Genomic DNA, 13,697 nt, shown 5'->3' with positions numbered 1-13,697 from the left:
TTTTTATCACTTTGCAATGATGTTACTAGAATGTTTTAAGTGGTTCCTTACTGTTCCTTTGAGTGAAGTTCAAGTAATTCAAGTTAAGTGTAATGTATGGCTCAGGATGAGGTGAAAGCTCTACCCAGAGGGATAAACGCTCATGTGCGCATAGGAAAAGATTACATGCCTCCTATTTCTGTAACGCAAAGCTCTTTAAATGATTTAGCCGTGTGTCTGGCTGAACAGAAAGGTGCAGCTCTAGATCCTTGACTTCTCGGAGTATAACCACGGTTGACGTGTTCTGGACGGGTCTACCTGAAGAAAAACACAGAGAAAGGCAGTGAGCAGACTTTCAAAATGCTGGTTACAATGCTAACAGCCATGTATATGATGGTGAGAGTGGCTGAACAGGTAAGGCAACTCAATAGATTATATCTTTGTGCATTTGTCCCCAATCGTCAACAAACCGGCCAAACCCGGTTCAGTTGACTGAAATTATTTTCATAGTTTCATATGCCAGAAATTATGAGCTATGACAAAAATGCTAGATAGACAAAAATGATGAGAGGACTCAGTATAACACACAGGGCAATATCACAATTATCATTATTATTTATTTTCTTAATTAAATATTTCCTTTTCTCACTGACTATACTTGGAAATGAGAGAGAACATACATTTATTTACATTTATTCATTTAGCTGACGCTTTTATCCAAAGCGACTTACAATTGCTATATATGTCAGAGGTCGCACGCCTCTGGAGCAACTAGGGGTTAAGTGTCTTGCTCAGGGACACATTGGTGTCTCACAGTGGATTCGTGCCCGGGTCTCTCACACCAAAGGCATGTGTCTTATCCACTGCGCCATCACCACCCCATGTAAAATAGCTTTAGACAAAATTTGAATTTTCATTAATGTTTAAGATTAAAAACGAGGTGCTGAACGTTTTGTAGAAATATATTCTTTAAGGTAACTTTTAGGGGTGTTTCTCTCACCAGCAAATTATGTAAATGTCCAGCATTCATGCATCACAGGAGCATTACTGTACATTTCCCTCAGTTGCTGGCTGAAGTGGAAATGATGTCACAAATGAGGGTCAGTCATGCTTTTTGTAAAATAAAATATCAATAAATAAATCAAATTAAGCAAATGAGTGACCGAAAGAAAAAATGAACAAATAAATAAATATATTTAAAAACGGCTTATGTTTATGTTCCTTTTAGTTTAGATGATCATGACATGTAATATTTTATGAGGCATATTCACATTTTAAGATTAGGAAAAAAATAAATAAAAATAAAATTAAATAATGGGAAAAATATCAAGACAAAATTAAGACATAGTAAAATGTTTCAAAGACAGTTATAATGTGGCAGGGATGTTCATGTAATGAAAATAATAATAATAAAAAATGAAACATGATTGTGATAATAATAATAATAATTGTCCTCATTTGTAAGTCGCTTTGGATAAAAGCGTCTGCTAAATGACTAAATGTAAATGCAATGTAATGATAATAATAATAATTCCTGAGACACAAAAGTGCCTGTAATTGATGAAACACCCTTAAATGCCATGGTACATTATATGGTAATTATTTAGTACCATGGTATGTATCAAAATATAGAACCATGTACCATGACACTACCATCGTATTGCCACAACTCAATACTACTACTAATACTACTAATATTACTAATAGCCTAATACACATTTTGAAATGTATTACATGAAAAGTCTTTAAGTTCACATTTTCTGTCTGCCTGGTTAATCATCCTTGAGTCTCAGTAATAAAGATATTAGGGTGCATGACATTGCAATTCAGGGCCTTAATAATCTTGATAAACAATGGAAATGAGACTGCAGGAACTAAATCACTTAAGTTTTGACACGGATGTTATGTTTATTCCACAAGAGTTGATTTAATTCACAGGGGAGAAGATGGAGCTTTCTAATGACAGATTAGCATGCAAGATCATGACACATCATGAGTCGAACCAAAAACCTGACATCGTCTTAAAGAGGCAAAATGTGGTCTCAAATGGAAAACTGTATACACACACATCAATAACAACGTACTGTGCAACATGCAACACACACCCCAGCACATACACACACATGCACTGATTCTGTTGTGTCTGTTCTGATCCAGCTGGGTGTTCGGTTGGTACGTCAACAGGAACCTCTTCCGTACATGGTGTCTCAGCCGCTGCCATGGCAGGTCCACTATGTCTCCCACAGTCGGAAAGGAAGTCGTTCAGAGGAGGTAAAGTTCCTCATTATTTATTAACTGTTATACTACACCAAAGTTTTCGTCAAGGATGAATCTCACCTGGAACATACAGAAGTCATGTTTCACCCTTTAATAATAATAATAAAAAAAAAAGTCTGCATAATGAAAATGAAGCCTACAGTTAGGATCATTCATTTGTTCTGTATAATGATAATAATGTGGTTAAAACAAATCATGAATTAATCATGAATTAATAATTGGCATGACAATTGTGTGCACATGCCCCAATTATCATTATTGTAATGTGAAAAAAATCTCATTCTCATTAATGCAAATCCACAAAAAATAAACACATATATTTCAATTATATAAGTATTTACATATTACATAAATGTTTTTGTAATGAGATCATTTATTGGAACAAAACTAAATTAATTAATTAAGCTTTTTATTTTGTATTGTTATTTTTAATAAAAAAAAGTCCAGGCAGTCATGAAAATTATTATTATTATTATTATTATTTATTTATTTTTTAGATTACTTAGATTAATGAGAAATTAAGAAACAAACAAACAAACAAACAAGTAAATTAATTTAATTACTTAAATAACTAACTAAACAAACAATCATCATCAACAACAATGTGAGATGACATATGACCACTACAGTTCTTGATGAAATTCACCCTCAAAGTTATGCAGCAATAGTCTGGTTATTAAATTTAAAAGACTGTACTTACAGAATATCTTTTTGAAAGACTAAAGGTGAGGGTGAAAGAGGGCAATGCTGGTGGGTGGACAAAGAGATGAGAATCATAATGTGGCCCTTGTTCAATGCTTTGGTCTCATTTGGGGGTTTCTTTCTTTCTATTAGTTTCCATGTGAACATAACCTTGCATTCCTAGCCGCTGGATCCTGTTATATCATTCTGAAGTTGCGCAGCTTAGAGTTATTGTCAGACATTACTAGGTGTCGTTCAAGGCCAATGCACAGATATTCCCTCTCAGGACATCCCTCAGGTGCCTGTAATCCAATGGAGAAGGATTTGTCTTAATGCATTACAGTCTATAAAAGAGAAGTCTGTATAGATTTCCTGGGGTTCTGCTTAAACAACAGGCCTGTTTCACACTGCCACTTAATACATTTACAAATCTGTGGTTAAAGCAAGACACTACAGGAAAACAGGGTAAAAAACAAACAAACAAACAAAAAACCCTAATAAATATCACCATATTTCCTTCAGTTTATTAACTACAGTACATTATGAGAACTATTTTGCATTACACGTATTCTGAAATGTCATGTTCAAATATGCAACCAATATGTTTAAATATATTATTAATATTTTAATCTTGGCAAAAGCCACATTCAAAATTTAAAAGAATTAAAGTTATAGCCAGAAATAGAATAGAATGTTGTTATATTATGTTATATTATATAGAACATATATACACACACATATATATACATACAACATAACTTTACAGTTTTATTGCCATGTATACTCTAAAGTTTGGTGTGAGTGAGCTACTGAAGTGGAACTCATAATTATAATTTGAGAAAACAGCTTTTAAAATATGTATTGCAATTAAAATCTACAGATGCAAATAGATAAAGTACAATAAAATAACACACTTTGGATGTTTTCTTTCTGCTAGCTTGAAGTCAGTTCTAATGTCCGTATGGGTTTTGTGCTTTAGCATGTCGATCAAAATAGATATAATTTTTAAAAAAATTTAATCACACAAGGGACAAGGCACCATTCATAGAAATATATATACAGTGCCCTCCAAAAGTACTGGAACAGTAAGGCCAATTCCTTAATTTTTGCTGTAGACTGTAAACATTTGGATGGGTTCAAACAAAAGGTGCTATCTTCTAAGTTGTGTATCAGATCCAGATGAAAATACCTGTAAATAAAAGCTGAAATGTTAATCTCTCATCTCATATTCATCTTTTGATGTCAATCCCAAATGAATTGGCCTTACTGTTCCAATACTTTTGGAGGGCAATGTATATATATATATATATATATATATATATATGTGTTTACCATTACCAGATGCCATCCAATATGACTTCAAGGAAACTACTTGGTCTCCAGTTCAATATCAAAGTTTCCTATCAAATGTAATGTTATGTAGGGGCCACATAGTCCTTTTTAAAGATTTATTTACGGATCATACAGTGCCTTTGATACGGTGGCCGTGAGAGCTCAATGCGCTGCAACTTCAGAAAACACATGCAAATAGACAAAACACCAGCAAATCAAGAAAACATCTTCATCATTTTGACAACACATGCGCTGCAAATGAGAAACGCTGCAAATGCTCACAACACATGCAAATTGAGAAACGCTGCAAATGCTCACAACACATGCAAATTGAGAAACGCTGCAAATCCTCACAACACATGCAAATTAAGAAAACATCTTCATCATTTTGACAACACATGCGCTGCAAATGAGAAACGCTGCAAATGCTCACAACACATGCAAATTGAGAAACGCTGCAAATGCTCACAACACATGCAAATTGAGAAACGCTGCAAATCCTCACAACACATGCAAATTAAGAAACGCTGCAAATCCTCACAAAAACGTGCTGCATGGACCACAATGGAAATGTTTCAAGGGGACCCAAAAAAAGTGACGGACCAGCTGGGATTTGCTTATTGTGCAGTGGCTATTGGTTGAGTTGTTGGTGAACTGAAAGGTGAGTGTTTTGTTGTTGTTTATTTTAACACCCTGATTGCATGATTTCTTTGTCTTTTGGATATTATTAGATTAATAATGACAAATAACACGATTAACGTTATTATGTAAGATGGCTAACTTATCCTCAACTAAATATAATTTCAAGGTTAATGAAAATAAATTTGCAATGCTTCATTAATTGTTAAAACCAGGTCAAAATAAAAATGTCAGTAAGAATAATATTTAAAAATGTATTCAGGCTCTTTTAGTAGGCTAATGAAAGAAAGGACATTTGCATGTGTTGTGAGGATTTGCAGCGTTTCTCAATTTGCATGTGTTGTGAGGATTTGCAGCGTTTCTCAATTTGCATGTGTTGTGAGCATTTGCAGCGTTTCTCAATTTGCATGTGTTGTGAGGATTTGCAGCGTTTCTCAATTTGCATGTGTTGTGAGGATTTGCAGCGTTTCTCAATTTGCATGTGTTGTGAGGATTTGCAGCGTTTCTCAATTTGCATGTGTTGTGAGCATTTGCAGCGTTTCTCAATTTGCATGTGTTGTGAGCATTTGCAGCGTTTCTCAATTTGCATGTGTTGTGAGCATTTGCAGCGTTTCTCAATTTGCATGTGTTGTGAGGATTTGCAGCGTTTCTCAATTTGCATGTGTTGTGAGGATTTGCAGCGTTTCTCAATTTGCATGTGTTGTGAGGATTTGCAGCGTTTCTCAATTTGCATGTGTTGTGAGGATTTGCAGCGTTTCTCAATTTGCATGTGTTGTGAGCATTTGCAGCGTTTCTCAATTTGCATGTGTTGTGAGCATTTGCAGCGTTTATTAATTTGCATGTGTTGTGAGCATTTGCAGCGCATGTGTTGTCAAAATGATGAAGATGTTTTCTTGATTTGCTGGTGTTTTGTCTATTTGCATGTGTTTTCTGAAGTTGCAGCGCGTTGAGCTCTCACGGCCACCGTACTTTGAAGATAAATCGGTCTAAATTAAATTAAAAGCATCCAAGAAATACTCTCAGACACTTTCATGCACATTTCTTAATATATTGAATACTTCTGAAATAGTCATGTTTCATTTGAGTGAAAATAATTGCTGGTGCACGGAGTAGAGTGCCCATAATGACCATGACATGACCCCAGCAGCATGAACACACTGAGTCGTGCAGTAACCCGCTGCAGAGGCATGTGTGGAATGTCCCAGCAGAGATGTCTCACACCTGTGTGATCTGTCTGTGCCATGTCTTGCACATTCTGTCAGGAAAGACAGAGAGGCAACACGTGTGATAAGACTGTCATGGCTGATGCCTTTGTGCATTCAAGGACACGAGGATGCACTGACACTTTCGTGGACCTCAAAGTAGTGACGTAAAAGCAAAGTGTAAAAGCATTTTTGAGATGGTGCGAATTTCTGAATCGTTAAAAGCATTGTTCACGCAAAAATGAATTTTTTTTCAGAATATTCTAGCTTCTGTATTATTAGTGGAAAAAACGAAAAAGGAAAAACAAAAGTGGTCCATAAGACAAACTATATTCCAACCATACACTCTTAAAAATAAACATGCTTCAAAAGGTTCTTCACAGCGATGCCATAGAAGAACCATTCAGTCAAAGCTTCTTTACAGAACCATCTCTTTCTTAACTTTTTATAATCTGAAGAGCCTTTTTTTGCCACAAAGAATCTTTTGAGAAACAGAAAGGGTTCTTCAGAGGTTAAAGGTTCTTTATGGAACCATTTAGACAAAAAGGTTCTATGGCATCTTGAAGCACCTTATTTTTAAGAGTGTAAATCATATTGTGAATAAATCATTCCCCCCACAATAAAGTTTACATGCCTTCAAATATGCCATTTTAAGTCAATGACGGCAGGTAAGGGGACAGAAAATAACCACTGACATAAAACGTCTTTACAAAAAGTGTCCTTTTGTGTTCCAGAAAGTAAGTTATTTATTCAGGTTTGGAACAATATGAGGGTGAGTAGTACATAATTTTTATTCGGGAGAGAATTCATGCCTTCTGCGTGACCGCGCTCTGAACCAGAGTGTAATCTGTCCAATGGATGGGCGAGACGTCATAGGCGGGTGACGTCACCGACCGGGAAGCATAAAAGCACGTGCGGTGGAGCCGGCGTTTGCTTTTTGTCATTCAGCAACCGCTACTCTGTCTGTTGATTTGTGTTGTGAGTCTTATTTAGTGTTGTTTGTCCTTAAGCATAGGCTCCAGCAATATGTGTAAGCACTTGGGCGATTGCAGATCGCATTACGGGCTGTGTGTTCCTCCCTGCACACGTTATATCACTGCTGGGGATACGCAGTCTGTGTGTGGTCTGCTTGAGAGCAGAGCACGCAGATTCAGCTCTTGAGGGAGCTGACTGCCCGTTCTCTGGAAGGCTCTATTTGAGGTGTGTGCTTTCACTAGCGTGGAATGAAGCAGGCGAGCCCCTATCTTCTTCCCTTTCCTAAGACCTGTCTTCCTCCGTGGAGGTTGACGCGTCAATGAAACTGTGTTTGCACAAGCATATTATGAATGAGAACGGCGCTTGCAGTCAGCTCTTAAAAAAAAAAAGGAGCTGATTGTGCTTCTTCCCGCTGTACACCTCGCTTTCCCGCCGATTGCGGGGATGGCAACATGGATCTGGCAAACGCTGGAACGGGTTGGAGACGGGTTCGCCCTATCTCCTCCTGCATTCCCCAGATCTAGCGCTCTCGCTTGTGGAAGCCCGCGTGTGCGGTTCTTGCCCCTTTGAGTGAGAGCTCGTTGTTGCAGCGCGCGTTGCCGAGGATTACATAATTCTCATATCAGAAGCATGCCCCGAGTGGAACAGACGCTCGCGAGCTATCTGTTCCCTTGCGTGGCGTTGTCTCTGAAGGCTCACAGCTGCAGGTCAGGCTGGTGCGTGTCTGCACACCATGATAGTGTTACAGGCGCACCAAGCTTACGTACCTGCTTAGAGAGCTGGATAGGGGCTCAATTTGATTGAAATATAAACTGATCTCTGAGCTTCCTGGAAACGCTGTCTTACCCCTTTTCCACCAAGGCAGTTCCAGTGCTGGTTCGGAGCCGGAGCCGGTTCTTTGTTTTTCCGACACCCAAAGCACCAGCTCCGAACCAGGAAAAGCGGTTCGTAAGTAGCACCAAAACATTGCTGGGCTAGAAGGAAGAACCACTTGCGTCAGGGGCTGAGGGCGGGGTTACCGTGACCAACAGAAAGTTGGACCGCCATATTTGAAATAGCAGCTAAGCGCTAACACCTTTGATTCGCAGTGTTTGGATGCCGATGTAGGTTCGCAAAGCCATGAACAACAATAGAAACTAGGGATGTGCATCTCCATAACTGAGGACGATGCGATACGCATCTCGATGCATAGCCAACGATGCGATACATTAAAGATATATATCTTTAATGTATATATATCTTTAATGGGGGTGGTGATGGCGCAGTGGATAAGACACATGCCTTTGGTGTGAGAGACCTGGGTTCGAATCCACTGTGAGACACCAATGTGTCCCTGAGCAAGACACTTAACCCCTAGTTGCTCCAGAGGCGTGCGACCTCTGACATATATAGCAATTGTAAGTCGCTTTGGATAAAAGCGTCAGCTAAATGAATAAATGTAAATGTAAAATGTAAATATATAGGCAGCTACCGTTGCGATACGATTCACTGCTATTACGATGCGGTGCGATACGATTTCGATTCGATTCAACACGATGTGATTCAGTGTAATACGATGCAATGGAGAAAAATAATAGGCTGTGCAATTCAATATGTAGACATTTAATTTTTATTTATTTTGTTCCGACAGAAATCTTATCTTAAAGTATCTTAAGTGCCATCTGACTTTTTACACATGGCTCTTTCACAAACAAACGATTAGTTTTTTTTACAAAACCAAAAGATTAAATAAAAACAGACATTCTTTTCCTGTCTTGTCTCTAGTTACTTTTAACAGCTCAAACATTTAACAGGTGAAACAATTTAAGAATGCTGCTCAGAGATAAACAAAGAAATTTTCTGTAACTTCAAGTGTGTTGTTAAATTAGTCGTACTGCCTGTATATTTTATAGCGGCGCGACATATTTTACAAATTGCATGAGTTTTGTCAAGATTTCTATCTCGCTTATAAAAGTATTTCCAAACACTGGATTTAAAATGACTTGGTGGAAGAAAGAGTTCCGAGTCTGCCATGTTAATCCGTTCTAGGTGGTAACTCTCAGGAGGACACCTCTTGGTCTACGTAGTGTTGTTGTGATACGTCATAATCACGTAGCAGCTGCAGTGGTGATGAGAGAACGCGCTTTCGCAACAGTTCAGAAAGGAGAAATCAATCTAAAAGTTACATAACAAAATATTGGTCGCTTTATAAATATTAAAAGAATAGCGCATCTAATAATAATTATATATGAATAAATCGTTTTTTACCGATGCAGATATGTTAGAAACGATGCATCGCGATACAAATGCCAACTGTATCCGATGCACGCTTATTTAAATCGATGCATTGCATCGTAAGCTTTTATGCCGATGCACCGATGCAAATCGGTGAATCTTACCATCCCTAATAGCAACGCAACGTCCGCCATTGCTTATAGTTTGTTTAGGCTTATCCGGGATGGATCGGCGCTGCGCGGACCGTTCGGTGCGAGGCATATCGGGCTGCTGCGGGAGCGACTGGAAAGCAGACAGCTCTTTATGTTTTTGGATCGCTCTCGCAGTGCTTTAGTGTGTTGTGTGCCTATCGATTGATCTGTGTGGCACTGATGCACCTCGAACAAGTCTGTTGTGCCGCGCCAGTGAACCGAAACATGAAACGTATTCAGTGACGTAAGACCTGGCTCTGTATTGGCTCTCTAGGCTGTGGAAAAGCAACCGGTTCTTAAAGCGCTCGCCAGTCGAACCAACTAAGAACCGGCAATAGCACTGGCTCTGAATTAGCACCTGGAACTGCTTTGGTGGAAAAGGGGTATCTGTGGTTGAGCCTATCTGACATGAAGGAGAAGATAGGGTCTTCCTCATGGACGCCCCACTTGCGCCTTCTGGCCTGTTTGGCAGGTACCAAGAGGCCTGTATACATGCGGCGGCGTTTCAGCGGTTTCTCCCTCGCCTATCTCTAGCTCAGGGGGCTGCTGGGCGGGAGCAGCCCTCGCCGCGTGCCACCGAGGTGGGGCCGTGGTGGCAAACGCTCTGGGTCGGGGACCTCTAAGGCTAAGCTGGATCTGCGGACCGTTCTAAAGTCTAAGCGGTCCTTGGCCAAGAAGCCCTACGGGCGTGGCCCAGGGCTTACAAGGGCAGATCCCTCTGGTGCAGAGCGGGTTACACCTCATTATACAGTGTCCGTCTCCCCCCAGTGCCCTCGGGAGACCAGTCTGCCAACCCTGCCAGTGTTCCAGGGCGCAGCTGGCTCCAGCGAGTGATGTTCTCAGTTTCTTCTGCCCCGAAGTGTAGCGGAGCTGAGAAGAGCTCCTGGTTCGGCCGTCTCCTGCCGGTCCTCCACTTCAGGGCACCGAGCCAGCAGCTCTGAGTACATCAGAGGCCAGTCTCGAGAGACTGGTTCCCTTAGTAGACCATTTAGGCAGCGTGGAAACTACTGCCAAATGGATCACATTGGGTCCTGCGTACTGTAGAGAAAGGCCTTTGTATTCAGTTCGGCGCTCCACCACCGCCTTCAACGGAGTGATTCCCACGTGCGTGGGCCCCCAGCAGGCTCTGATCATGGAACAGGAAGTAGACACTCTCTTGAGGAAGGAGGCCATCAAGGTGGTCCCTCCTCACGGAAGAGAGTCCGGGTTCTACAGCCGGTACTTCAATGTTCCAAGGAAGGATGGTAGATCTGCGTCAGTTGAACCGCTCAGTCATGTGACTGAAGTTCATGGTGCTTACACATCAGTCGGGTCTCAGGCCAAGTCCGAGGACTGGTTTGTCACGATAGATCTAAGGACACATATTTCACGTCTCCATCGTTCCCTCTCACGGGAAGTCCCTGAGGTTTGCTTTTGGGGGCAAAGCTTACCAATATCAGGTTCTTCCCGTTGGCCTTGCACTCTCACCCCGCACATTTACATCAACGATTGGTTGATTCTAGCTCGATCAGAGCAGGTGGCGATTCGGCATCGAGATGTCGTTCTCGCGCACATGAAGGGGTTGAGACTGAATGCCAAGAAAGTGTGCTTTCTCCAGTATAGAGAACCACTTATCTAGCCTACTTTTGGTAGCACCATTCTGGTCAACTCACTCCACCCTGAAGGTTTACGTGGCGGCTTTATCGGCCTACCACGCCCTTCTCGGTGGCCTTACAGTGGGTCGACACCACCTGGTTACATGTTTCCTCCACGGTGCGCTGAGGCCTCCTGTACGACGTGTCCCTACGGGGACCTGGCTGTGGTTTTAGAAGCTCTCTGTAACCTCCATTCGAGCCTATTGAAGAAATTTTTGGTCGCATTCTCACTTTGAGACTTCCTTCCTTTTGGCGATATCTTCTCTTAAGAGAGTGGGGATTTGCAGGCCCTTCATGGCCCCTTCTTATCTCGTCTTTGCCCCTGGTCTGGCCAAAGCGTTTCTCTTCCCTCAGCGGGTTATTTCCTAGGTCCCTTCTTCTATACCACGGCCTGTCGTGCTGCAGGCCTTCAGTCCTCCTCCCTTTGGGGAGCCCGACCAGAAGCTTAATTGTATGTGCCAAGCGGGGTTGTGCCTGCTTCTAAGCAGACCCTTAGTCGGTGGATTGTGGATACTATTTCTCTGGCTTATGAATCCTCAGGTCTTCCCTCGCCTATGGGGGTTAAAGCACATTCCACCAGGAGTATGGCGGCCTCCAAGGCCTTTCTGGCAGGGGTTTCGATGCAGGATATCTACAATGCTGCGAGTTGGTCCATGCCCCTCACCTTTGTTCGGTTCTATGAACTTGATCTTAGGGCCACTCCGGGCTCTTCTGTTCTTTCGCCCCCTCGCTGTGCTCCTAGTGATACACACAGGGCAGGTACTTGGAAGTCTGGTGGCGTGGGCATCTCGTTCCCCTAGCGCTTTCGACGCAGCTCGAGTTCCTGGAAGGGAACGTCTCGGGTTACATATGTAACCCTGGTTCCCTGAAGGGAACGAGACGCTGCGTCTCAAGGCCATACTTCCTGTATCCCTGCGAGCGGTTGCTTCATTCCTAGAAGCAAACGCCGGCTCCACCGCACGTGCTTTTTTGCTATCCTTTTCGACGCAGCGTCTCGTTCCCTTCAGGGAACCAGGGTTACATACGTAACCCGAGACGTTTCTATGCGATGGCATTACCAAGTGGAACTGCAACAGGTTTCAAACCCATCCACTCCCATCCACTATTGGTTGAAAAATAGATAACCCCGCCCACAAACTCACATGATTGGTTCAAGCACTGTTGCTATGCCATGCTTGTCAGGATGCTCATATAAACAAAACAATGTATTAATAGCACCACAATGACCACACTTTTCTGATAAATGAACCTACAAATGACTTATTTATAGTTGTCTGTGCATATTAAAAACAAAGTATTTTAACAATTAAAACTTTTTTTTTTGTTACAGTTTGAGGGCCAGAGAAGGAACAGCATAGGAGTTTACAGAAAGCGTGAGTATGAACAATTCTGAAATTGTATTCTGAAACAAAAAGTGTAAAATAAAATATTGTTACATATATAAAAACAAAAATATCAAAAAAAAAAAAATCCTCTAATTCTCAAAATATTACCTAGTTTTAATCACTCTCTTTCCATGTTTTTCAGACTCGTCTTCCAGTAATGGACACACCAAAACTTCTGTCGACAAGGCAGCGGCTACAATACAGAGCCAGTACAGGAAGTACCAGCAAAAGAAGCAGAAAGACCACAAATGAAAGCTAAACTGTTAGCTTTTGAAGTGTCCATTTTACGCTGATATTCTCCTCTCTGAACCCTCTAACCCCAGCAACTCTCCACATGCAAACCTGGTCTCCATCAGTGTTAAAGGACGACACATGTGAGCGGCACAGTCACGTACTCTGATTTACAGATAGCTGACACCTGCATGAAAACACATTTTCTCACAATGACAAACATTTCAGACCATCTGCTGATAACGGACGCCACAAACTTCAGACACAAACACTTAGATCTTTATGATAAATGAGGACGATATGTACACAAATCATGCAGACTGCATACAAAATAATATATAGCTAAATGAATCTACTCCACACATTTTTTTTTTCAGTGTCCTCTGAGTTTTTGTTAGATAACGCAATTCTGAGGACAACTGTGTCCTCAAAATATAGTTAAATAACCCCCCTCCCCATAATTATTTTAGGTTAATCCACATTGTGTAACAATGAATATACTCTCATTGGAACATTTATATGTTAGGCTACATACTACGTGGGTATGTGCCTAGGTGAGGAAGTGCAATATGTGCCTAGGTAGAAAGCAATGTGAAAAATACATCTGTCATTTGAAAGCCTGCAGAAAGCAGTGTGTATTTTTCAACTGAGTGATTTTTATACACTCACTGCCATGGCAACGTCCAATCACATTCAATAAAGATTTTATTTAAGTCCCATGTTCTTGCTCCAAGATGTAATGTCATTCTTCCCTCTGCTGGTGAGCTAGTGCTAGTGAAAGGCTCAAAAATCAGTTGCCTACAAATCCTGAATAGAGAATATGAAAATATATAAAAAAAGAAGTTCTGAATGTGTAGTTGCAAGTAATTAAAAAATATTAATATTAAATATTTATTAATATATATTTTTTTATTTTATATCCGTAACCCCCCTTATTATGTATGGATGACTATTAAT

General features: G+C 40.8%; 1 protein-coding gene across 2 annotated transcripts; it reads left to right on the top strand.

Moving 5' to 3' along the window:
- The first annotated feature begins 206 nt into the window (after positions 1-206).
- LOC306854010 (uncharacterized protein) lies at positions 207-13,550 on the top strand. Of its 2 annotated transcripts, none has more exons than XM_079391781.1 (4): positions 207-393; positions 2,137-2,250; positions 12,455-12,497; positions 12,652-13,550. In XM_079391781.1, exons 1-4 carry the CDS (start codon positions 340-342, stop codon positions 12,759-12,761), a joined length of 321 nt encoding a protein of 106 aa, XP_079247907.1. In that variant the 5' UTR covers positions 207-339; the 3' UTR covers positions 12,762-13,550. The 2 variants fall into 2 exon arrangements, with proteins under 2 accessions (XP_079247907.1, XP_079247908.1); XM_079391782.1 differs by having other exon boundaries at positions 227-393; positions 2,164-2,250; positions 12,652-13,470.
- The last annotated feature ends 147 nt before the right edge of the window (positions 13,551-13,697 follow it).

This window comes from Barbus barbus (assembly GCF_936440315.1).
Source record: "Barbus barbus genome assembly, chromosome: 34".
NCBI lineage: Eukaryota > Metazoa > Chordata > Actinopteri > Cypriniformes > Cyprinidae > Barbus > Barbus barbus.
The sequence above is the reverse complement of the archived record's forward strand: the minus strand, read 5'-3'. Positions and strand labels throughout refer to the sequence as shown.